The sequence below is a fragment of the Corapipo altera genome, unplaced genomic scaffold (assembly GCF_003945725.1).
Source record: "Corapipo altera isolate COAL_440 unplaced genomic scaffold, ASM394572v1 165, whole genome shotgun sequence".
NCBI lineage: Eukaryota > Metazoa > Chordata > Aves > Passeriformes > Pipridae > Corapipo > Corapipo altera.
Window position 1 is genome coordinate 145,410 of NW_020884954.1, and position 25,733 is coordinate 171,142.

At 45.2% G+C, this 25,733-nt stretch overlaps 2 protein-coding genes across 7 annotated transcripts in view; one reads left to right on the forward strand and one right to left on the reverse strand.

Annotated features, from left to right (window-relative positions):
- Nucleotides 1–313: 313 nt before the first annotated feature.
- Nucleotides 314–7,802, forward strand: MPC2 (mitochondrial pyruvate carrier 2). The gene is made up of 5 exons (XM_027663560.1): nucleotides 314–525; nucleotides 4,159–4,199; nucleotides 5,500–5,584; nucleotides 6,808–6,919; nucleotides 7,557–7,802. The coding sequence occupies exons 1-5, from the start codon at nucleotides 420–422 to the stop codon at nucleotides 7,600–7,602; spliced, it is 390 nt and encodes a 129-aa protein (XP_027519361.1). The 5' UTR covers nucleotides 314–419; the 3' UTR covers nucleotides 7,603–7,802.
- Nucleotides 7,803–12,087: 4,285 nt separating this feature from the next.
- The window catches only part of MPZL1 (myelin protein zero like 1), a 33,879-nt gene continuing 20,233 nt past the window's right edge, over nucleotides 12,088–25,733 (reverse strand). For 5 of the 6 annotated variants that reach the window (XM_027663524.1, XM_027663523.1, XM_027663525.1 and 2 more), the window contains 3 exons: nucleotides 23,934–24,066; nucleotides 20,522–20,627; nucleotides 12,088–14,728 (listed from right to left, as the gene is read on the reverse strand). In XM_027663524.1, coding sequence (XP_027519325.1) covers nucleotides 14,627–14,728; nucleotides 20,522–20,627; nucleotides 23,934–24,066 — 341 coding nt within the window. In that variant the 3' untranslated portion in view covers nucleotides 12,088–14,626. Of the gene's footprint in view, nucleotides 14,729–20,521; nucleotides 20,628–22,288; nucleotides 22,363–23,933; nucleotides 24,067–25,733 lie in introns of all 6 variants that reach the window. The other variant, XM_027663526.1, reaches the window with a different exon arrangement.

Here is a 25,733-nt window from a genome sequence, read left to right on the forward strand (position 1 = left end):
CCAAGTGAGGGCAGGTGTGGGCGTGGCCGGCCGCCGAACTGACTCTCTGGAGTCAAACCGGGGCGAAGCCGCAAGGCCGCCATCTTGGGTTTGGGTTAATTAGGGTTCCCCCGCGCCGGCCATCTTGAGCGGGAGGGTGAAGCCGCCCTGCCGGCGGCCATCTTTGAGCCGGGCGCCGGTGCCCTTCCCGCGGGCGGACGGCGCGCCAGATCTCCTCAGGGGGCGGGGCCAGCCCGCTCAGCCAATGGCCCTGCGCTCAGCGCCCCGCCCCGCCCCACCCCCTGCGGGAACAGCCAATCAGCGCGCGGGGCCGGCGGGGGCGCGGCCGGCGGGGGAAGGACGCGCAGTCGGTCCCCGCTCTCGCCGCCGTCCCCTTTGGTCGCCTCCGTTCGGTCCCCGCTCGCCCCGCTCGTCCCGCCATGGCCGCCGCCGTCTCGGGGCTCCGCGCCTCCTACCACCGCCTGCTCGACCGCATCGAGCTCATGCTGCCGCCGCGGTTCCGGCCCTTCTACAACCACCCGGCGGGTAACGCGCGGGGGGTCACCTTGGGCGGGGGGCGGGAGCGGGGACGCGGGTGCGGAGGCTCCGCTCCTTAACGGGGACGTAGATGTCTCCGGGAAGGGAAACACAAAAAGGCAGGCGCCACACGGGTGGTCCCGGCCGGGCTGTCGCTGTCACGGCGCTCGCGGGGAGCGGCGGCGCTGCCAGAGCCCGTCCCGGGGAATTCGATGCTTCCAAAGGAGCCTGGAGGCCCCGGCAGCCAAGTGGATGTGCTGGGGAAACAGTATGGAAAACAGGCTCGTGGAATCGCGGCATGGTTCAGGTTGGAAGGGACCTTAAAGAGCATCTCGTTCCAACCCCCCTGCCAAGGGCAGGGACACCTCCCACCAGACCAGGGTGCTCGGAGCCCCATCCAGCCCGGCCTTGGACACTTCCAGGGACGGGGGAGAGCGCTGACAGGGCTGCTGGGGGTAAGGAATTTCCCTGGAATGAGCTCCCCTCACCTGACCTACGGCTTGCCTTTGCATGAGCAAACAGGGGGGACTGTGTTATTAGGGAGAAGCCTCCTGTAAAATGATCTCCTTCGGTGCCATTTACGTAGTGTTTGTCCTGTAAACAAACTGTGTCGGGCAATTAAAAGCAGTGCTCGATAAAGTCCTGGAATTCCATAGGCTGCTGTTCCCGCTGTTTCGTGTCAGTGGGATAGGCATCCTTGACTCTTCACCCACCCAGTGAATATGCACTGTGAAAATGGACTTTGGCTTTCAGTCTGTCCTCCTGAAACAGTGTCTTTCTTGGGAGGAAGATTGTTTCTCTACAGAAATCACAAAGAGTGAAAAAACTGCAGTTCTCAAAATGTTTGGCTTATACTGAATTCACTAGGCCAATACATTTAATATTAATGTATTTTTATACATGAAAAGCCAATATATCCAATACTTCCATTGCAAAGGTGCTGAGAGACAAATTTCAGGCACAGAAAGCGCTGGGAATATCTGTGTTCCTTGTTCACCAGATCTGCAGTAGTAACTGAATAAGGCTTTGGGGGTTCTCTTGCAGTGCTTTTCACTTCATGGAACTGCCCATGGGCCACTTTTGTTCACCACCATAATGTTGTAATTAATAAATCCTTTTTTATGGACTCTTTGTGTGTGTATATATATATATATATATATATACACACACACACACACATATTTATCTGCATGAGAAAAGCCCTAAGCAGGTCCTGAAACTGAACCTTTGCCACTTCTGATTCAGCTCTGAACATCTTTGAAGGTGTGTCTGTGAGAAAGTTATGCAATAGATGTCACTCTGACTAGGAAAAAAAAAAAGTAGGTTAAAAATGAAAGGCTGGCATTTTATCTCTGGTGATATCCTGATTTCTAGTCTAATTTAGGAATATAAGTGTCATTGTCGTGGAATTATGAATCACTTGTGAGGGATGGAGAATGTGCTTTCTTCTTTCCTGGCACAAAGAAAGCTTCCAGTGAGATAATTGATGCCTGGTCTGAAAATCTGTTTCTTTGGCTGGTGTTGCTGGAGGACAGTGGAGGGCCAGGCACACCAACTCCCCAGGCTGCCACAGGAAAGCCTGGGCTCAGCTTGCCCCCCCTCCCCTTTGGCCTTTTGGGTTCACTTTGCCTGATTAAACCAAACTTTTCAGCACAAAGACTTCTTGCATTTAATAGAAGTCATAAATCCTATAAACTGGTCACACCTGTGATATTCCCCCTGCTCTGATATGCTGCTGTCGAATTGCTCCTTGAGAAATTCTGGGTGTCAGGATCAGGGAAGAGCTCTCCCTGGCTGGGTGCTTGCTGGAGTGCTTCCAGGAGAGGTGTTCTGCTCCAGGCACTTGACAGTATTCCCTAATTACCAGCTTGGATTGGTACCTTCCCTTTGTGCCTCCTTGCATTGTTTCTTACTTCTGTAGTCAGCAGTTTTAAATGATGGAGTTATTTATCTATTATTAATAAAAATTAACGTCAGCCTTCTTGAAAACTTTAGTGGCTGTTTATGGAATGTCAGTTTAATAATTTATACTCGTCCCACATTCTCTGGTACTCCAAATCTGAATTTGTCTTTTAGAATAAATTAAATGATAGGGATTAAAGCCGCTTACAGAGGGCCTCCGTGAGACTGATTTGTAACAATCTGTATTTGCAGCCTGATACTGCTACACTGAGCAGCTGCCTAAGAGAACAGCAACTTAAGTTTGTATCTTTAAAGGATAATACTGTATTTACTCAGCAATATTAGATAAAAAGTAACATGCTAGTAGTTATTAACTGCAGCGTGAAGCTTGATCGCAAGCAGTGTGGGTTAAAGAGGGCTTTGTGCAAAGCTGCCAGGCCACTTTTTGTTGCTTTCTGCCCTGCCCTTTTGAGGTCCCAGCTGCCTTTAAGGTGACAGAGCAGTTGATATTTGTAACAGTCTTATCCCCCCAAAATTATGAGTTGCTTCACAGGTGCCTGCTGTAGAAACCCCAGCGGTCACATTTTCCCCAAGTCACAGTTTTTAAACTTGAGGGTGCTTAAAACAGGGAGCACAAACAGTTGCTGCGAGGTCTTTTTAAGGCTGAATTGTTAGTGGAAAAAGTAGCTCACATAAAAAGCAAGCAAAGTCCTGGCGGTTACTCATGTGTAACACGTTTCACACCTGTTACACGTTACAGTGAAAACTTGGCTTCACTGTTGGATGTTACCAGAGTGGTGAACAGTGGCACACTGAGACCTAAACCCCGTGTTCTGATGGAGTTGGAACCACAGTCCTGACTTTGGGTCGTGGGCTCCCATTCAAGACTTGGAGCAGTAGTCTTGGATTAATGATTTCTGGCATGGTCGTAGCTGTGGCTTTACAGTGCTTTGTTTTAACCAACCAGCTGCCACTTCGGCACCACTGCAAGATACATGTATTTGTAAGGGAGCTGTTTTCCCCCAGACCCCACTCCATTGATTTTTCTCCCTTTCTCCTGGAGATTTTTAACTCTTCTTCCTCCATAATCCTCCTTTGCCTCCTGGTAGATTCCTGGGGTGTGGGTTTGAAGCCTTGTTTCTGCCAGGAAGACAAGGCTATTGAGAGGTGCAGGTTAGAGAACACTCTCCTTGTGACACTTACTGCTGCTTCTATTTGTGATTTGTGCTCTCACTTGAACGCCTGCAGCGTGAAGAGGTGGGCTGTGATTTCGTAAAGGAAGGAGGGACTGGCTTGTTGCAGTCCTAGTAATAAAATATTTTTGAGTTTTAGTTTACAATATTCAGTTCACAAAGATTTAAAATACTACTTCTGTTAGTGCAGCTGTAAAGTAAGTTTTAATCACTCTTTGAAAACTGTATTCACTATTCCTAGGCCTTATCCTAACTCTTTTCACTCATAAATCAACTTTGCCTGCTCTGTGTCCTCGATTGCTTAAAAATGGACATGCAAAATCCTACTCACCTGTTGCAGAAGTGTGTGGGCTGATTACACAACTGAAGGTTGATGAACTATGGATATAAGGTGCTAGAGCTTGTACAGTGGTAGAAACTGTGCTAATACACACAATTCATTATTTAAAAAAGCCCCAAAACAACCCAAACTTACTGTGGGTATTAAAATAGCTACATCTCACTGAATAATTTAACTTCTTTTCTGTTTCCTCCCCCACTCCCTCAGGTCCCAAGACAGTGTTTTTCTGGGCACCGGTTATGAAATGGGTAAGTATAAGATCCCAGCTGGTGTCTGGGTGTCAATCAGCAGCAATCCATTTGAGAAACCAATGGTTTCCCAGCAGATATCTGAGCCTACAGAAAGATTCAACACTGGGGCTCTAATTTTTAATGTATGTGGAGGAACAAAATTAACCTTGGTAACCCAGAGCACAACACGCAGGGAGAAAATGCTTTGTGGAAAAACTGTACTTTTCACTGCAAGTTTCACAAAAGCTTTCTCTTGTGGAACACTAGCTCCAGGTAGGCATGAGCTGGCATAATGCAAAACTCCTAAAGCATGTATTTCTTCAGAGATTGAGGAATCTGAAGAGGCTCTTAGGGAAGCTAAATCCCTAGGCCTCCTAAGCTTGAAGGTAGGTTAAAGCACGTCAGAGTGCGAGGTAGTCTTGAGAAAACAGAAGAAAAAGGCAGCTGCCATTTTGGCTGTCAGTGGCTCTCTGAATCCTATGAGGTTCCACTTCCCACTTGGCTGCACCTCTGGCCTCTGTTTGTGCCCAGGTGAAGTATTTGCCTCCTCCTAATTTACTGTACTCCTCATAGTTGTTGTATTGGCACAGAGAAAACAAAACGGCCTCCAAGCCCACAAAAGCTGTTTGATCTCCTCGTTTGATAACCAGCAAGGATGTCACCTGCTCTTGCTACTGCCAGCTGGTTCCTCACTTTGCCATTGTGGATTTTTTTTTGTGAACTCCTGTAACATGACTATGAAATTATATGTCCAGTAGAGGGCAATAACACAACAAACAAATCAGGCAGTGTGTTTACTACTAATGCTGTCACAAGTAGATCAGCCAAGCTATTCCTCAGTTCACCTAGAAGTTTTCCACTTTTACTGAAATTATATTTAAAAATAAGCACTTTTATCCCCTTTAAATGAAGCTGAGTGAAGACTATATGGTGTCACACCTACATCTTTACCAGCAATATCTTAGCCTGAACCGTAGGAAGAAGGGGCTTATTTAGATAAGCATCTACTTGTTGCTTACAACAAAAAAACAGGTTTGGTTAAGAAAGCAGCTGTGCTAAAATTAACCTCGTTCTTGAATTAATAAAAAATTGCCACTGCCTGGGATTTTATTGCCAGCCAGTTGAAACCCTTATAACTGTGTCCTTATCCCTACCACAAGGGACTGGAAGTGGGTGGTGCCTCCAAGAGTCTAATTGCTCACACAATGCATCCCATCTCCTGCACAATGCATGTAGCTGGGAAGAAACTCCCCCTTGTAAATCCCTTGACCTGTTACAGGAGGTCCTGCACTGGTGCTCACTGAATTTCTCTTTACAGGGTTTGGTGTGTGCTGGACTGGCTGACATGGCCAGACCAGCAGAAAAGCTCAGCACAGCACAGTCTGCAGTACTAATGGCCACAGGTAAAGCCACAGTTACTCCATGTTTTTGCCATCTCTGAACCTGAATACACTCCTTTCCAAATCCTCCATCAGCACTAATCCACTTCTATAGAAAGGCTTTAACTGTAACATGCCAGCTCTCACTATTGCTGTTGGATGATAGTTCTGGGACAGCTGTACACTTTTTATCAAACCTGTAAGTGTTCTGTAATCATGTAACAGTTTTCTACACGTGTCTTAATTTGCAGTTGTCCAGACCAAATTGCTAAGAGTTAGGACATGAGTTTCATCCCTTAAGTTACCATGAGACCACTCGTTCCAGTAGGTGACCTCTTTTGCTTCAGATCAAGTAATTTTGAAATCGGGCCAGGATACAGTGACTTTTTTTAAACAGACTTTAGGGATTAAAGAATGGTAGGGTATTTACACTAACTGGAAGGAATCTGCAGCTCTTACAAGGAATTGGAAGCAGTGGTACAGGGACTACTGCACTGCTGTCTGCCAAGAACATTCACACTGGCAGAAGGAATAGTCTGTAATGACAGAATCATTTAGGTTGGAAAAGACCTCTAAGATCATTGAATCCAACCAATAACCCAGCACTGCCAAGCTCACCACTAAACCATGTCCCTAAATGACACATCTGCACATCTTATGACTCCACCACTTCCCTGGGCAGCCTGTTTCGATGCTGACAACCCTTTCAGTGAAGACGTTTTTTCCTGATATCCAATTTAAACCCCATCAGTGCAACTTGGGGACATTTCTTCTCGCCCTGTCTGTCACTTGTTCCCTGAGAGCAGAGCCCAAACCCCACCTGGCTACAACCTCCTTTCAGGGAGTTGTAGAGAGCGATAAGGTCACTCCTGAGCCTCCTTTTCTTCAGGTTAAATTATCCAAGCTGGACATACTACAGCAAAATACCACTACCCTGCAACTATGCTGGAGAATTAAGGTTTCTACTCTGTAGAGTACAGAGATTTTTGTTTGATATTCAGACTACAATTGACCTTACTGTCTAGTTATTTTGGGAAAATGCAGTACATACCTGTAGCCATCCCAGTGGCACTTGCTGCACTTACCACTGAGAAACAGGTAGTTATGAAAAAAGCAGTTGTCTAACATGAAGTTGTAAAACTTGTCTACTTAGACCGGCCCACGTATCAGTCTCCAAACTTAGGGAAATGTCTGAGTATTTTGCTTTAAAGGACTAACATCTTTAAACCTTCCATTTGATTCAACAGGCCTTATTTGGTCACGATACTCTCTAGTTATTATTCCTAAAAACTGGAGTCTGTTTGCTGTGAACTTCTTTGTTGGCTGTGCTGGTGGCTCTCAGCTCTTCCGGATATGGAGGTAGGTGTTAAGAGGGGCTTCTCCACCTTCTCTAACTGAGCACTCAAGCCACCTCTTCTTAACCAGGAATTCGTAAATGCTGCCAGCCTCAATGTCAGTGCACCAGGAAAGAGGGACTGCATGATTCATTAAACGCTGCACAACTCTTTTGCTACGCTGTTAGTTTTCCAGTTCAGTTGGAGGGAAGATTTAAATTAGTTTCAGTCCAGCTAGAGCATGTGTTAAGGAATGCTCCATGTAAGCTGCAGTTTCTGGGTCTAAGGCATTTAAAAGCTGTGGTTCTGAGTGACAAACAACCTAGACTTTGTCCTCATAAGCTCTGCCCTTCTCTCAGCTTTCAGCATTGAATCTTGTCAGTTCTGGCTGCATCAAAGGATTCTTAAGCAGAGCAGCACTTTTCATTTTTTTTTAATTATTTCTAGAGGGAAACTTTGGCGTTTTCTGGCTTCAGGACTGGCCAGGAATGTAGCAAACTTAGCTACTTTGGAACTTTTTACATGAATTAAGCTATCCTGTGCTGAGTTTCCACCCTCAAGCTCGTTGTAATTTTAAACCTCCTCTGCTGAACAGATTGTTAGGAAGACACTGTTATTGTAACTATTCTATTCTTAGCCTGTGCAATTTTTTTTTCCTATAGGTATAATCAGGAGCTAAAAGCAAAACAGCAAGAGCAGCTGCAGTAAAGAGATGCTTAACCCAACAGGTCAAATCTAACAACGCACAAACCCATCCCCATGGGACCCAGCTTCACTAATTTTAATGTGCTTTTCCTCAGAGAAGAATCAAAGGGGAAATTTAAATGCCTAGAGAGCAAATGTTTTCTAAGTGCAAATAACAGAAGTATCACCACACATTTAAATAAAGGGCGACCTTTTAAATCAAAGCAAAACTGTGTGTTTGTATTGTCTCTTTAAAGAGACACTGACTGTGGACTGTGCCTGCAATGAGTTGCTGGGTCTCACCTTACCTGACTCCAAGAGTGACACAGTACTGGTGACAGCCAGAGCCTCAGACTGAAGTGATCTTTCCTATCACACTCAGACCTGGGCAGGGGTTTACCACACTTTCAGAAACCAACAGTAGCATTCCTATTTCGTTCCCTGATGCTCTTTCCTGGTAGCTAAGGACGTTCTTTTCAGCTTCAGTTATGTGTATCTTCATTTGTTTCTCAGCCACCACTGTCTCTAACAAAAGGAGAACAAACTAGTACGTGCCACTGGTGTTTTAGCTTCTGTCATCCTTTATAACTCAAAGCAGAAGAACACTGCATTGAAGTACCAGAGCTCAGAAATTTATATCCAGGGGAGACAATGACAGGGACCAGGTAGCTTCTTCAGGATTGAGCTTTCATGAAAATGAAAGCCTTGAAATACTGGAGTTTTGCAAGGTCCTATTTTATGTCTCCCTCCACTCCTACTCTCCCCTAGCCTCATGTGAGTTATCACTCCAGCATGGCAGGGGTGGAAAGGAACTGCACCTTGCTGTGGCACGATGGTCCCCTCCTTTACTCACCCTTTGTACAACATTATACTATCCTGTGCAAAGCATCTGGGCAGGACACTCCAAGGAAAGCATTTTCCATTCTTACAAGGCATGCACCTGATACTCTGTCAGCTCCCCTTTTTCAAAGGCTGTCTCACAGTGGAGCCAGTAGTGTTCTGCTACAGTTCCACTTGCATTCCTTGGCTCTTCCAGCTGGAGCAGTAACACAGGGTGTGAATTCCAAGGGTGAGCTCTCCAGCTGTGTTGTTGCTGAGTGGACACACACTGCAGTGACTGAAGAACATTGCCAGAGGCAGAGGTGTTGTATTTCAGTCCCCCTCCCTTCCCAATCCTCAACCAGGTAAAATTCATCCAGCAAACCAGTAATGGGAAAAAAAAAAAAGTGTATTAAAATATTCACAAGATTACAATACAAAACATGGAAGTCCATTCAAGAAAAAATATCCAAGATAACTGTTTCCAGATGAGTCTGTAAAAGCAAAAGCACTAACAGTTGGTACACTGGCTCTTCAAGTAATCAGGCCATGCAATGCATATCTAGCTCCCTCACACATATTATACACCTGTCTTACAGGTGTTTGTTTTCTTGCACACCTCCAGGACAGAGGTTCACAAAAGACAAGTACCCGTGTACTCTGTTTTCAATCACATTTACCACGTAAGAACAGCTGGCATTGCAGGGAGACAGAAGACATTGCACAGCACACTGATCTCCAAAGGCATGGAACTTAAGATTTTAGAGTGCAAAAATACCTGTAAATGAAAGGGCTTATTAGCTTTAGGGCAGTGAAGAGAAGGGAAAGAGAAGCCTCAAGAAGAGTATAATTGCTGAGCGTAGTTAATATGATTTTGTAGTGTCCCATATAAAAATGTCACCTAAATACTAGAACGGCCCAGAAGTCTTACCCATCTTCTCCACTTTGGTGGTTTTAAAGAGAAAATATTTTCATCACCTATTATACAATAAGAGCGTTTGAGGTCCCAGGCAGACACATTAGTAATGCAAAATTCCAAGACAGGATTTCAATACAGATTGAAGGTGTTTTGGTTACAAATCAAATCAGTCTGTGCCTGACCTCAGTGAATCCACTCTAAGGCGATGCAGCTCCTAAGTTGCACATACACATTTACTGCAGTTACAGATGGTTACCTAAACAGTTCTCACAGGTTTAAAAAGTTTAAAAACCTAATTACAGCTCTTCTAGTCGCAAACTGAAATATCACTAAAGCTTTGAGAGAAAACAAAACCCTGCAGGTCTCTGGTTGTAAATGACACATCGGACAGTGAGTTACAGGGACGTACTTGCCACCCTGTTATGGCTCTTAGTGCCACCCCGTGAACATGGTGACCATCTTCCCCACAGAACAACTGCTGAAGTCAGAAGGGGCAGTGGAAATCTGATGTACTGAGTACAGCTCCCAAATTACTTCCATCAGTACCTTACAATTATTTGTAATCCTTCTCCTGAAATTCATTTATGGTACTCAAAAATAAGGAAGGTTTCAGATTGATCCCAGTTTTGTTTGCATGATGAATAAAAGAGAATTCATTGCAAGTCTCTTCCATCACACAGACCTTCCCCAGGTCCACCATCCAGGAGCAATGACCCACCTAGTTTTACTCCTTCAGGCTGCTGCCTCAAGAGAGGTATCTACTCCTCTGCTGGGCTGCTGCAAGCTTGGCATGCAGCACTTCTTTTTAAAATAGATGGTCCTAAAAAGAGCTGGCAGCAGTCCTACAGCAGGACAAGGGCAATGCCCTTCGTGCTCCTCAAAGTTCAAGCTGTTCTTTTTCCACCTTGCAAGGAGCAGCAGAGCAAGCAGAGCTAAACTTCTGGTCACCACAACGTCAGGATACGATGACCGTGTTTGACTTTAACCTCTGCTTGCTCTACCCATCAAGGAAGTAGAAGTCCTCTGTCTCCTGTGACTTTACTAAGTAAGCCAACTCACCATCAGTCCCTTTCATCAGCAGAGGTTATTGTATCATTAAATAAGATAACCTGATGGAACAGAAAGTTCACAAGTGTTGTCTCACAATGCCTGAAGTCCTTTTGACTTCAGTCTGTTACTTAATAGCTACATTGTTCACATTTTTATGACCAAAAAAAAAAAAAAATTGAACAGCCCTACCACTGGAGAGGGATTCAGACTGATTTCTGCCATTCTTGGGGGAAGAGATTTTTGTTTCTTTCTAAAAAGATGTTCAGTGTTTCTTAAAAATACTTCGAAGTTCATTCTGCCTTCACAAAGAGGACCCAAGCAGCCTTGCAAGGTGCCTCCTCAGTCCAGGCAATATTCATGTACCCGTAGCCAGACAAAAGCCATGCAAGGAGGTGTCTCCTTACATCAGTCAGCATCAGCCAGATCAGTGTTTATCCTAAAGTCAGCACCAGATCAGCACGTCTCCCAAAGTTAGCACCAGATTAGTGTGATTCCTAAAGTTAGCACCACATCAGAATTGTGCTCAGATTCTCCAGTATATTCCAGTAGGAAAAGAAACAAACATTAGTAGCAGAATTCAGAGGCAAGGCCAGCCCCATCTTCTCATAGCAGCAAGTTTTTGATCACTGCATTCATCGCAATTCTCCCTCTTACTCAAAAATACTTTCCTGGGGAGAAAAGATGGTGATGTACAGGGATGAACGCAGGCAGATCAAAATCAAGGTTCTCCATCAACCACATCAAAAGCATTAGTTTATTATTAAGTGTAAAACAAATGTTGGGAAGCAATAGCCTGGGAGTTAAGGAAAGCAGCAGCAGCAGGATTCTTTCTGCTCCTAATCACAGAACCACAGAACATGCTGAGTTGGAAGGGACCCACCAGGACCATCGAGTCCAATTCCTGGTCCTGCACAGGACCATCCCCGAGAGTCATGTGCCTGATAGTGCTGTCCAAAACTTCTTGAACTCTGTCAGGCTTGGTGCTGTACCACTTCTCTGGGGAGCCTGTTCCAGTGTACCCAACCCCCCTCTGGGTAAAGAACCTTTTTCTAATATCCAACCTAAATCTCCCCCAGCTCAGCTTCACACCCTTTCCTCGAGTTCTGTCACTGGTCACGAGATGAAGAGATCAGTTCCTGCCTCTCCTCTTCCCCTCTCAAGGAAGTTGTAACTGCATTGAGGTCTCCCCTCAGCCTCCTCTTCTCCAGGATGATCACACCAAGTGCCCTCAGCGCTCCTCACACGGTTTCCCCTCCAGACCCTTCCCCATCCTTGTTGCCCTCCTCTGGATGCTCTCTAATGGCTTAATATCCTTCTTATACTGTGACACCCAAAACTGCCCCAATACTGCAGGTGAGGTTGCCCCAGCTCAGAGCAGAGTGGGACAATCTCCTCCCTGGCCTGGCCGGTGATGCTTTGCCTGATGTCCCAACCCCCCCAGGACAGCGTTGGCCCTCCTGGCTGCCAGGGCACTGCTGACTCAGGGCCAGCTGGCCACCCACCAGAACCCCCAGGGCCCTTTCCGTGGCACTCCTTTCCAGCCTCTCATTCCCCAGTCTGTCCGTGCATCCAGGGCTGCCCCGTCCCAGGTGCAGAATCCAGCACCTGAGGAGATCATACAGAAGCACAGAATGGTTTGGGCTGGAAGGGACCTTAAGGACCATCTTGTTCCAACACCCCTGCCATGGGCAGGGGCACCTTCCCCTAGACCAGGCTGCTCAGAGCTCCATCCAACCTGGCCTTGAACACTTCCAGGGATGGGACATCCACAACTTCTCTGGGCAACCTGTGCCAGGGCCTCCCCACCTTCTGAGTAAAGAATTTGCTGGCTACAGTCACCAATGTGAGTACTGCAGCAATCAAGAACAGTGCTTTGGCACACAACAGATACTGGACTGTATCAACAGACGGAAGCTTGAGTTGGCAAACTGCCCCTGAGTGTGTCTGGGACAAGTAGGTCCCACTCCATCAGCTTCTAGCACTGGGAAGAAGCATCATAGCCCATCATGTGGAGTCTTGCTAAAACCCCTGTTTAATCCTTGAAGTAGAAAATGATATTTAAAGGCCTTCTGTGGAGAAGAAAGTTGTTCATTTTTCATCTTGTATGCATTACTGCCAAAAAATAAAATGCTACATAATTTTCAGAGCTGCCACAGCACAGTGTCTCAGCTCCCAGCAGGACTTGGAAAACGTCTGAAAACTGATATCTTAAAAACATCCTGAAACATGTCCATTCTTTGATATCAGCCAAGTCCCAGAACAAGGGTTACACAAATTCAGATATTGCAGGATTAGGAACTGACATCTAGGAGAATAAATTAATCCATGGTTTCCTTTTGAGCCTCAGTTTTAAGAAGCTGGCTCTGGCTTTGAGGACAATGTCTTAAAATCTAGCCAGTGCATGTATACAAAAATAAAGCTGTCAACTTCTAATAAAGGCAGGTGTTGTCAGAAAACCCGTGAAGGCTGATCCTGATGAAGGGATATAGTGTTGGCATGCCCAACTTTGTTGGGAAAAAACCCCACTGTACAAAAAACCAGCTATTAAAGTTCCACTGTTATAATGAAAGGATTATCTAATGTGGTTCTGAAAGGGTCTGCCATGGGCCTATAACTATTTCTCATTTACTTGGTGTTACATTAGGCTTGAGTTTGTTTGGAACAGATTGCCCAGAGATGCTGTAGAGTTTCCACCCATGGAGATACTCAGAGCTGGGCACAGTGCTGGGCAACCTGCTCTGGCTGACCCGGAGGACTAGATGATCTCCAGAGGTCCCTTCCAACCTCAACCATTCTGTGACTGATTCCGTGCAACAAGACAGAACTAGGAAATGGGTAAGAATCAGAGACAAGGCGTTTATGACAGACCAAACTGAAAATCATTTGCTGCCACAAAAAAAGGCCAAACGACACCACGTTAGGATGTACAAAACAGAAATCCTTCTACCAGATGCTACTCTGAGAAGATCTTTGCTGGAATGCCACTTCTAGCTCTGAGCACCAGATTTCAGGATACTGTGGATCAGCAGAAGAAAGATCCTCATCAGCAGAGATCCTTAACAATCTAGGAGGAGTTTAACCTAGAAACAAGAAGCTGGGGAACTATACTCAAGCAGTAGACTTGTAGAGATGAAGGAAATAAACTGCCCTTCTGCATCCTCTGTGCAAATATAGGTTACACCAAAAAAAAAAAAACCACATAAAAAAAACCAAAGAGCCTTAGACATTCTCCAGAGGTCATTCAGCATCTGCTACAGGCTTTTAAGAACAGATAAAGCAACTCTAAGGAGGTGACAGTTGTATAACGGAGCCATGGGAGAAGTAAGGGAGTACTACAGCTTCCAGATCCTTTGGAGCCCTTTTTCACACTTACATGAAATGACACAGCTTTGAGGAAGAAACATTTCACTGAAAGGTTCAACAGAGTCTGAGGTAACCACCTACAGCTACAGCTTCCTATGCCTTTAACTCACTATCTCCTTAGTGTTCACAAAATCCATTCATACCATTCCACAAAATTCATTAGATCAACACTATCCCTGCACCTTAAAGGACTAATCTTGAAAAGCTGGGCTCATAGAGAAGTAAACAGTTCTGTGACCCGTGTTACACAGGTCAGGTAGGCCTAAAGATTTCCTTCACTTACACTGCTAAGACATACATTTCTGACAGCTAGGAGTCACAATTTGGCTTACAAGACCAAGTGAGAGGGTCTAGTTTACATGAGAAGGCAGCTTTTACCGAGAATCTGACCAAAGAAAGATAAATACCCTGTATACATAAGGAATTCAGTGGATATAAAGAAGATGTCTCCTTTATATTCATCTCAACAAAAGAAGGCCTTATAAGCAAAAAAAAAAAAAAAAAAAAAAGAAAGAAAGAAAGAATCTCCAGGTCAATCTAGAATCTTCAGGCATCTTCCAGTTTCTCCATTAATAATCAAGTTAAAAATATTTAAAAATCGTGATGCGAGTTTTCACTTTCTCTCTCGTCACACATGATACAAAAAAGAATATCGGCGATTTATAAGCAAAAATTCTTACCGCATTTCAACATGCAACATTGGTCTCACTTCTGTACGATTAAATAGACTATTTACACACAATACATATATATCTTTCCCTCTGTATGCACATGCATTGGTCCTAGCCTAGGCATCAAAGGCCACATGTGAGTTCTCTGGGTCGAATCTTGTTCAAGCAATTCCAGTCTGAGTGTGTGTGGGTGTGTGTTCTCCTTTGGACAGCTTAGGATCTCATCTCAGTTCTTCCGGATGTCGGCGTAGACCACGGACTCTGACTTGATGATCTTGTCGCTGTGCTGTCCCCCGGAGTGATCTAACTGCGCGTAAATGACTGGGCCCTGGGGACACAACAGAGAGGAGCCATCAGGACTTCTCACAACAGGCGGCACGTCTGCAGCAAGATGAAAGCCAAAGCAAGACCACGGAGCTTTAATGACTGCGAACGGCACTTGGAAGCGGGTGGAATGAGCCCCGGCCTACGAATGAGCTCTAGTCTGCCACCTTTCTGCTCTCGGGAGCAATGCCAACAGCGCCCTTTCCTCCCTCTGAGACTTCTTCCCACAAAAAGCAAAATCTACAATCCTTTGCTCTGAAATGCAGCAATTCTTGCATGTAATGGAGTAAAGACATGCGGCTCAGTCAGATGCACGCCAGATTTGTTATTGCTCAGGAGGAACTGTACTACAGATTTACCAGTCCACAGCAGAGGGTACTTCCCCTTCTGCCACTCAGTTCCTGCGAATTTCCAGCACCGCTGGACCACTTGGATAAGGGAGGGAATAAACCTGCAGTCCCCTGTGACACGAGTCACTGCCCAAACAAGTGATGAGATCAAGACTTACACAGCAGTGTAGTACAGAAAGTACTACATGCAGCAATACAGAATTCTTACCTGACTTCTGAGCCAGCTCAAGCTCTGCACAGCTCCATAAACACCCTGGGCAGGCACAGCCACACACCTTTGTTACCTTTGCTGGGGTGCAGTGGGGGACATAACCAGCACTGTCCTTCAGCTGAGCAAATGTGTCTGTGCCTTCCTAAAACACCACGTCCTCCAAAACAGCCCACAGGAGACAAAACTGCAGCTATTGGAGACAGGACTGGAGCCTACACAGAACAGGTGCCCAACGAGACAGGTGGGACCCCTATGGCCAGGTCTGACCTGCAGCTCCCACACTGCACCCCCCAGCTGACACAAGCACAGAGTACAAGGCTGGGACCACCTCAGCACAGAGAACATCCCCCAAAACCCTGCAGGAGGGAAAGGGACTGTCCTGTTTGGGGGTGAGTGGGGGGAATTACAGAGAGAGAGAGAGCTTTTAGTTTGGTTGTGGCTTTTTTAGCAGTTTTTCCTTCAAAACATTTCATCCATTTAACTGTTTCAGTTTCCCTCATGTCCCAGGAAGAAGGAGCCTTCACAGGCACTTGTCCTACTCCATTCTTGCCAATACTTTTGGAATCCTGGCAAATTAGGAAACACTTCTACAGGACTGACCCAGAAATCCTTCATCTATCTCCCAAACCAATCAGGAGCCAGAGATGAAAAGAGACCTTCTGTACAGAAAATTAAGCCCTTGAAGGACCGTAAAGTACCTTCCTGCACAGTTGTTTTTCCCCCAGCACAGTGGCAAAGCACACACCTGATAAATACCTTGTTCTCTTTCAGAAGTAATTTAAATCCACATTTTTCTTCCTTCTGGGTAAGGTATTTCCAAGGTGACAAAAGAGCAGAAGACAGACAGAAGGGCAAAAACTTGCAAGTGGATATAAAACACTGAATATAAACAGCAGAATGAGAAAATGAATGGGAAAAAAAAAAGGACACTGATGTCTTAGAAAATCCTGGGGCTTAAATCTCAATATAGTAATTTTTTTCTTTTTTCTGCTATTTGCTTTCATGTTGTTCTGGTCTCCAACACTGTACCAGGATTACATTACTGATTCCAATTAGAGTGCAGTATCTACATAAACTTCAAGGCAAAGTAACCTTAAAGTTTATTTGCAAGCAATTTTGGAAGTCTCATCTGCCTGAGGTACGATAAATTCAGCTCAAGAGCACTTCCTATCAGTTAAATAAAAATAAAATTCATAAATCTCTAACTGCATAAAGCACTCATTATGACTTTCCCAGTTTTGTTCAAGTATGGGTCGATTTTCTGCCATGGAGTTCACTCTGGACCAGTTATCACTACTCTGACCTAACTGATCCTGTCCTCTCAGGATCAGTTATCACTGTTCTTGGTTTATGCCATTTAAATACAGCTATTCTGCTGCAACCAGAATGTTAGGTGGTGGTGGAGAGACTGACTGGCCTGATCACCTGACCCAAACCAAGCTACCACTGTCTCAATATGTTCACTGTCAGTCACCTCAGTAAGTGGTAGGTTAGCTAACAAAGGGCAAAGGAGGACCAAGGATTTATTGCAATGCTCCATCTATTTTATTTGCTGCCAACTGATTTTCTAGCTGACTACAATCAACTAACTCAGGGCCACTTAAAAAAAAAGTCTAAACAATTCAGAACTTTCATCTAATCCCAAATAAGCTCATCCTGACTCTTCAGAACCAGAAGACAGACCAGCACTGCTACACAAAACCAGCATTTCCCAGAGCCTTGTAATTTTTCCATTTAGAACTGAAGGGAAAAGAATAGCAGGAGCACCTGCTAAGGGTTTGTTAGCAGTCATGAATTGCAAGTTACAGCAAAGAAAAAGGAATTACAAAGTTAGACCATCGTGGTCTAACAGGAGTCTACAGTATTTTCAAATTCTCTAGATTCTGAGAGTTGCTCCAACTACCACAGATTCCAGCTCCAGGAAAGTTATCTGAAATTTAAATCAAGATTCCTGGCACTATGAACTGCTCCTTCTCGGGGTCGGGGTCGTGAGAACCAGTTTAAAGCCTGGAACAGAGCTCAAACACAGCCTGTGTTTGAGCTCTATCTATCTATCTATCTTAAATCAGAAAGAGCAAAGCCAGAGATCTGCACTTCTGTAGCAGATGTTAATGCAGCTTCAGTGCTCCCCAATTCTACACTGAGAGACCTCCCTGCTCAGGGACCTCTGCACCAACCTGCTCTGTACATCAGAAATGCCTTCTGTGGACGTCACTCTTGAGCATCAGTGTCCTTCAGCCTGCCCAGGAGTGAACACTCAGCTCCTTGCAAAGCACAAAGACAAGTGACAGCCACCTTGGAGTTTGGCACATTTTGGGACAATCTGCCTTCCTGTTTGACTGCTGCAACCCAGTTTACTAAAAGAGGACGTCCATGTGGGAAATACATGTAGTTCTGGCCTTCAAATAATGGTCATGGTAGGACAGGAGTCACTACAGAGTGATGGCAGGGACAAGAAACACCACACACAGATTTGACAGGACAGAACGTACCTGAGGAGGAGGAAGGCACAGTGAAAACAAGTGGGGCTGATTCAATCAGCTGAGCACTCACAGAATCAGATTTGCATGCTTTCAGCACTCTGGGGCACTCCAGAAAGCAAGGTCCACACCTGATTAAATTACACTCAAAACACACAAAGGAAATGCAGCCTCAGTGCACTTTCAGCTGAGAAGTGATGTGGACAAATACTCCACCATTGATACTTAAACTGGCACATAAATAAAAAAAAGAATGAACTTAATTTAATCAATTTAAATGCCGCTCTTTGAGAGTGACCACCTCTGTCACTGTTTTTAACTTGCAGAGGCAGGGGGTTTGTATTTGTATTCACAGTTCTTTTCCAGCACGAAGCATTCAGTCACTTCCTACACATCCCACCAAGAGAAAGGCTCCAAGGAAGACCAACAGGCCTTTGCTGTTTGACCACAGCAGTGACTGTGGGAACCACTGGTGTAAAACTGCCAGGCATTCCAAGAGACAAGAGTGTGCCTGAATCAGCAAGCAGCTTCTGGGAACTCCAGGAATCCGGATATCTGCATTTCACCTACACAACACCTCAAAAGCTTGGATACTGCAACTAATTTCTTGATTACCAAGAAATACTGGGTTTTGCTCATACCTGATGCTAGATTTCAAATATGTTGATTTGACCCTTATAAGAATAAGGCTAGAAGTTAAAAATATAAGTGAAATATAGAAATGCAACTGAAATTTAGTTTTCTCCCTGATTTAAACATTCTGTTCAAAATCTGATCTACCCTGATTTCATTGTGGATGTTTTTAAAGAAAAGTAAATTTGTTTGCTTGTTCTGTAAAATGGGGCAAACGTTTAACAGAAGACAGAGGAACCACTTGCTGCCACAAATGTTTGCCAAGAAAAGAAAATCCAGACAAAACTCTTTTTTGCCTAAGAGATTAAAAATCTAAAAAACTGAACAAAACAAAAAGCCATTTGCAGTATTTTTCCTTTCAGATCAGTAGTGTTCACACTCTGGATTTTTCTTTAGGAACTTACCTGCAGGAAGACCCTGGAGGGCCCTCTTAAGGAATAAGCAGAGCAGAGTAACTACAGAAGGGCAAAAGCTCACTGATCCTGAGTTATCTTTACATAGTTTAGATTTACTCTGACATGTTCCTTCAGTACATTGAGACCCAGAACACTGAGGACACAGGAACGTGAGGACACTGCAAATTTTCACACCAAAACATTAAAGTCTTTTAACATGTAAGTGCAGAACAGCAAAACTCTTAATCCTTGTAGCTGTCAGGACACTTCCATGTACTGCTTCATACCAGGACAGTAAATAGACAAAACATCTCGGTCTTGTGACCTAGGGACATCAACTCCAACACCTACTGCAACATAAATCCCACAAAACCTTTTTTTTTTTTTTTTTTTGGAAGGGGGAACAGTGGGAAGCACCTGTCTCACTCACCCATTCTAGAAGCTCCTCCTGTGAAGCAGAAAAGACAAGCTTTATCTAGGCCTTATAGGCTGCTGCTACTAGACCCATTCCAGTCAAAATCTGAACTTATCTTTAAGTCTTATAACTTGAGTATATAGCCTCTGTGTTCAGAGAATAACTGATCTCCCAAGTCAGAAGGCAGCTTTGTGGGCCTGTGTGCTAAAACTCTGGAAATACTGCAAGGCCCAGAACAAAATGCATTTCAAAACCAAACCAGAAGCCCAACAGAGTAGGGACTTGGACTTTATCCAGCTCACTGGATAAAGCACATTTAAGTTTTTTCCCGTAGTGTTAACACATTAACACACATCTCCATTGTTTTGTCGGGAAAAATTAGGAACCCAGGTATTAACTTTGATTTAGAAACCCATCACTTCACACACTACTCTGCAGCCACTTTCCAAAAGGTGGCTAATCGAGAAAAAGTCCATTTTGAACTTAAATTCATTCAAGGTCCGTACCTCCACAGGAAAATTGCTGGGAATACATGAATCAAGAGGTAAGAAACAGCTTCCAAATCAGGAAATCTTGCACACTTCTAACATTGCATAGAATCCCTGTCTGACTCACGCCCTCTCCCCTCTAACTAATTTCCCACGGGATGTTAACTCTGGACAGGAGACAGCTCATTCCTTCAAAGTCAGCAGGACTGCCAACAGCAGCAAGCACGAAGAGTGGCACTTTCAAGCCCACACGAGCTGGGAGGCTCTGCAAAGGAGAGCTCTCAGCAGCACGAGCCATCTGCAAACTGACCCTCGCTGCTCAGTGTCTGCACCACGCTGCCTCGTCGCCCCCTGAAGGGGGTACACGCCACAGAGCAGGAGAGAGCAAAATTCCTCCCCACTACAACCTCGAAAGAGATTAGGTAGCTTTATGGGGTGATTACATATCTAGTAGACAATGCTGTCTCTGCACTGAACAGCTACTCATTGCCCACTCCTGATCCTTGCCAACGCTGCACTGCACTACGACCTGAGTGTGCTGACACACAAGATCACAACCTTTAGGATTAAAAGGGTATAAAACTCCATCCCAGCTAGTAGCTAGTAGCAAGATGCTGATCTTCCAGTTGCACTAAGCCTTCTGCAGAAGAGTCCACCAGTCCCAGCTTACTGTCCACCCCTGGTTTACAGCACACACTTCCACCCCCCAGCACTTTAACAGGCAGCACCTAATGCACGCATCCCCCCCTGCCTTCATGTTTTCCATACCGTGTTCCCCACGTTCTGGGAGGATCCTGCTCGGGGAAGCAGCAGGGAGCAGTTTACCTGGTGTGATCTGGCGGGCACGCTGTTTACCAGGCCCTCTGTGTCGGAGGGCGCCTTCTGCGGAGCCTGCTTAACCGGAGACATCAAGCTCTCAGAGGTACTGCAGCTGACGAGGTGGCAGAGCAGAGTTTGCACGACAATGTTCAAGAGGCAACACAAAAAACCCAAAAAAAAAAAACAGAACAAAAAACCAAAAAGACGAGTGATGGCAAGATGAGAGTGGCAGATCACGCCAAAGTAAAAGTGAACACAATGGATTCTAAAATAAACACGCACGGTTCTCCATCTCTCCCGAGGTATTTCTCTAACCTTCCTCCGAGTTTTATTAGTAAGGAGCAACTATTAACATAGGACAGCAGCTCCTCCAAAATCCCCGTTCCTTAGATATTCCCATTCGACCCAACCCACGTGTTTTCTTCTCTGGGGCTTCAGACTCAACTAACAGTGGTAAATGGCAATTATCTTCTAACTAGAAGTTAAACAGTCCTAGTTACTGAGTCAAGTGTGATACCAGTGTTAGAGCCAACACTTGCAAGAGCCACCAGCTTTCCATATCAGCAAGGTACTTCCTACCAAACTCCACATTAGTTCCCTTGCTTTGGTTAGGCTGTGATCCCAAATTAATGCTGCCCACTCACAGCAGATACTGGTCTCTGGAGCAATCACCTCAAGAGTACCACAGGACATTTTAAGCTATGTGCCCTCATGGTTACCTGAATAATCAAGCAAATCTTGTTTTTCAAACAGAAGAACTGTCTTGTGGTGAGAACCAACAGCCCTAAAAGAAGGTTGCCAGTTTTCACTCTCTGATTGCTTCTTTCCACCTGCTTAAAGCAGGACTGAAAAGAAAGCAAGCCTGTGACAGAGAAAGGGATATCACAGATCTGAGCACAGGATCAAATGTCCTTAAAGTCAGTAGTTTCTGGGCATTGCAGTAATGGGTCTCTCAGTGCTAGATCTACCTCCTTGTACCAAAGCACCCAGGAAAGTAAACTACCCATCTCCTTGGCAGCAGACACAGGAGCTCCCTTTGCTACCATAACCCTCTGACCACTGGGCCTCCTTTTTCCTCAATCTTCATAGACAGATAATCTACAAAGCAAGTACAGAAGCAAACAAACGAGGACAGTGACATTAAGCAGACCACATCCTCACAGGGCAAGCATTTTTTACCCTTTGATAAGTCTAACCATAGCAGACTTAGCTCCTCGTACATGCAGCAGTTAAGAATTTAAAAAAAAAAAAACTGCCCCAGCCATCATGGAAGGGGTTTCTACTGTATTAGAGAAAATGCAGCCTTTCTGTTACTGAAATTATGTATCACTCATTGTTTTGGCCACAAAATTCCTCAGATCTACACTATCTAAATGTTATCACTCAGGTTTAAGCAACTAATGTACTTAGATCCCTCCAAGTTTTCAAACACCCAAGCTGCCTGAGACAGAGGAACACTTCCAGGGAATTTACTTTTATTTTGAAACAGAAAGGGCTCTGAATTTCCTGTGCTTTAGTCAATGCACTGGTGAGTTCACTGTTGGAAGAGATGGAGGGACACCATCCGGGCTAAACAGCAAACTCCACCCCAGTCAGACATGAGACAATGAAACCCAAGCACCCAGTGAAATGCATCATCCCTTTGCCAACAGATTCCAGCACAAATTACAGTGAAGTTATGTTAGTAGAGAGCTAGCTGGTTAGTCAGCAAAGGAAGAGGAAACGTGTACACACACACAGGTATTAACAGCAACCACCAACTTGATTAGTTACCATGGTGTCTAGTGGGACTGGAAGAGAAGACCCAGCCCTGTTACATTCCCAATCTGGCGTCTATATCAGGATCTCTGTAAGGAGAGGAAGGTAAGCAGGATCCGATCCCAGCACACCAAGGCAGAAAGAAAAAAAACAAAACAAAACAAAACAAAAGAAAACACCAAAGTCAGAGCATGAATGGAGACTGTGGCCATGCAGGGGTTCCAGATGCCGCGCAGGGCCCCAGCCCACCTCGGTTCAAGGCAGAATGGTTATCTGGGAGTAAGTGCATCTCTCCACCACCACCACCACCACACACCGAGTTAGCATCGTATAGAAGACAGTCCATAAGTTTGGAAGGGGTCACAGCACAGCTGGTTTCTCTCTACACATCATGCAGAGCTGGCATGGTCAGTGAAAGCAGTATTTAAACCTCAGAGGTTACTTTCCCAAGAGAGCAGTTAAATCTACTACAAGAAATCACAGTGCATGAACTACTGCTCCAGGCTCGGCACCAGCGCGTGTCCTCCAGCAGGAAGACACTGGAGGGCAGGTCAGTGGGACACAAGGCAAGCAGGCCACCTCAGGCACACTGCTGGGGCATGACACTGCAGGCTTCTTCTCAATTCTTAGGGGAAGGACACATGCAGAGAGGGAAAACCAGGCTTTCCACACAGTTTTGAGCACACACAGCCGCCTTTGATGTATTGAGCCTTACCATTGGGCAATAGCCAACTCCCTTTCTCTAAGCTCTCCAACTGGGAAAAGGACAGGGCAAAGTTTAATTTGGAAATCCCCACAAGTTTATTTTTGGAGTTATTTTCTTTTATCCCAAGGGCAACCCAAAGGACCTGCAGCAAGCAGGAATATTTGTTGGGGAAAGAACAGAAGAAAGTTATAAGTTTGGGGTTTGTTTCTAAGACTCCATACATAATTTTCATTCTTTCTTATAGAAGCAAATTACCATCTAATTAGAGAGGAGAAAAAAGGAAGCACCTCCTCCACCAGTATCAAGCTTCATCACCACAGGACTCAAGTCTGCCTTTGTTAGTTCTTGTTGCTTTTTCATATGCCCATGCAAAGGACTGTGCTACACTTTGGGTTTACCCTCCTAACACTAAAAACCCTGCAGGGATGGGAACAGTTAACAAAAACCAGACAGTGAATGAGAACGGATGCAGAGTGGTTACTCCTTCCTTACTTTGAAGTGTGGTGATGAATGGGGTTTTGGCAAGTATACTCCAGGTTTAGGAGTCAGACTGAAAAATCCAGCCCTAATCTCAACACAGAGCATTCCTTGAAAGTGCACATATGGCACTTTTCCTTTGGGGGTGGTAGGGAAAGCAGAGCTGGAGGGAAGGGGAACAGACCAGAGCTAGGGGATCCTGCATTAAATGTTCTTAGGGCATATATGCCTGTGGCTGGGGATCAACTTCAATATCTAGTGATTTTCAGGTGCAACTCCTGGTCAGTATGCCTTTTCAAGCACAGTACAAAGATAATTCATTAAAGGCAGATGATCAGTGCTCCACATGGCCATGCCCTATCTGTAGCCATGGCTGCCAAGACTTGGCCGAAACAACTCCTACCCCCCTTCAAGCCCTCCCTCTGCTCCTGCTGCTGTTCCTCACATCACCCACGGGTGAGGAGGGAGATCTCTTACCCAGAGTATCGTTTTTTAGAGTTGTTCTTTCTGATGACAAGACACACGACAATAGAGATGAGCGATGAGAGACCTGTAACCGTACCGATGGCTATCCCCGCCACCGTGGCAATGGGGAACGCAGGCAGGCTGTCTGGGGAGAGAAGGGAGAAAACATTCAACTCTTCTGCATTCCCTCAGCAACAGAAGTGTGTGTAGTATCCAGAAATCACAACCTGCAGCCTGAGAGGCGGTGGCAGCAGGCAGCCAGCAGAGCAGTGTGTGAACAGAGCACGCACCGGGAGCGTTCTCAGTGCCACCGTCCTTCAGAACTGCCTTCATATGGAACCGAGAATTTTTACGTGTCAGGGAACACAGCTGACAACGAGGACAACCCTGTCTCGTTTTGTATCTGAAGGGCTGTGGGGGGGGAACTTACATCCATCTGCAAATTCCCACCAAGGTCAACAGGAAAAGGCAGGCACGCTTGAAAGCAGATTTGAACACAGCACGTTGCTAACCCACTGAAGGCTGGGTGTTCTCCAGGTAGCATGCAGCAGACAGCACAGTTCCTACCCATGATCACTCTTACTAATGTTTTTACATCATTCTGGTGTCTCTAAATACAGCTCTATACATTTTTATGGATGCATTTTTTTCCTTCTTGCATCAGGATCACTGGACAATACCAGAAACATACGCAGAGGAATGCAGTATGGCTTTACTCACATTTTCCCTAATATTATTTTAGGGGAATGTAGGTCAAGAAAGAGCAGTCAGAAACAAAAGTCAGTCAGAAGAGAATGAGTACAAAAGACCCACAAGATAAAGAATACACAGACTACCATTATAGCTTCTCCCAGTAAGAAACAAAGTCCTTTCCTTCCCCCTGCACCGTGTTTAATGCAAGGAACACCTTAGGCCAGAGGGTTTCTTACAAGACTCCAAGCTGTACCAGCTACTTGCACCAAGTACAAGTGAATCAGCAGAAGACCCAACAGGTAAAACAACTTATATAGAAAAATCTGTCTCAGATTTCCTCTCACCTTCGTCTGGTTATCACAGAACTGGTGAGGTTGGAAGGGACATCTTGAGATTGTCAAGATTGGGATCAGGCAGCTCAGTATGCTCAACACTGTCCAGTTGGGATTTGACTGTCCCTAGGGATGGGAGACTCTTTGGGCAACCTACTACAGTGTTCACTCGCAGTGAAAACATGGAGTTCAGCTCAGACAGAATTTCCTGAGCTTCAATTTACACTTACTGTCTCTTGTCCTGTCACCAGGCACCACTGAAGAGCCTGGCTCAGTCTTCTTTAGATGCCATCAATGTACATAAACACTGGTGAGAGGGTTCCCCTGAGCCTTTCTTCTCTTTTGCAGGCTATATCACCCCTTCTTCTCTTCTGCAGCCTGGACAGCCCCATTTCTCTCCATTTCTCCTCGTATGAAAGGTGGTTCAGTCTCTTAATCATCTTACTCATTCTTTGCCAGACTTGTTCCAGCAAGGACCACAGACCAAGTATATTCAAGCCCTTCCCAGCCAGTCTGCAGTCTGTTGACCAAGCCCATTTTGACACACTTATGTAGAAGGGAGCAGTACCCTGAAGTGGGGACATCATACTAAGAAAACAGGGCTTTCACTTAGTTCTGTTCTTTTTGGGTTCAGTGACTTTCAGGAGAAGAGCTGCCTCTAAGAAATTACAGATGAAGACGTGAATGCCACAACTCAAAAGAAGACATCTCTTCTTTTCAGAACCTTCACTTTCAGGTGATTGTGTTTGAGCCCCATGCAAAAATAAATCTATTTTGAGGCACATAA

Coding starts and splice junctions, on each gene's coding strand:
- MPC2 (XM_027663560.1), top strand. CDS start 420: ATGGCCGCCGCCGTCTCGGGGCTCCGCGCCTCCTACCACCGCCTGCTC. Junction 5,585..6,807: donor TGCAGTACTAATGGCCACAG/GTAAAGCCACAG, acceptor TTGATTCAACAG/GCCTTATTTGGTCACGATAC. Junction 6,920..7,556: donor CAGCTCTTCCGGATATGGAG/GTAGGTGTTAAG, acceptor TTTTTCCTATAG/GTATAATCAGGAGCTAAAAG.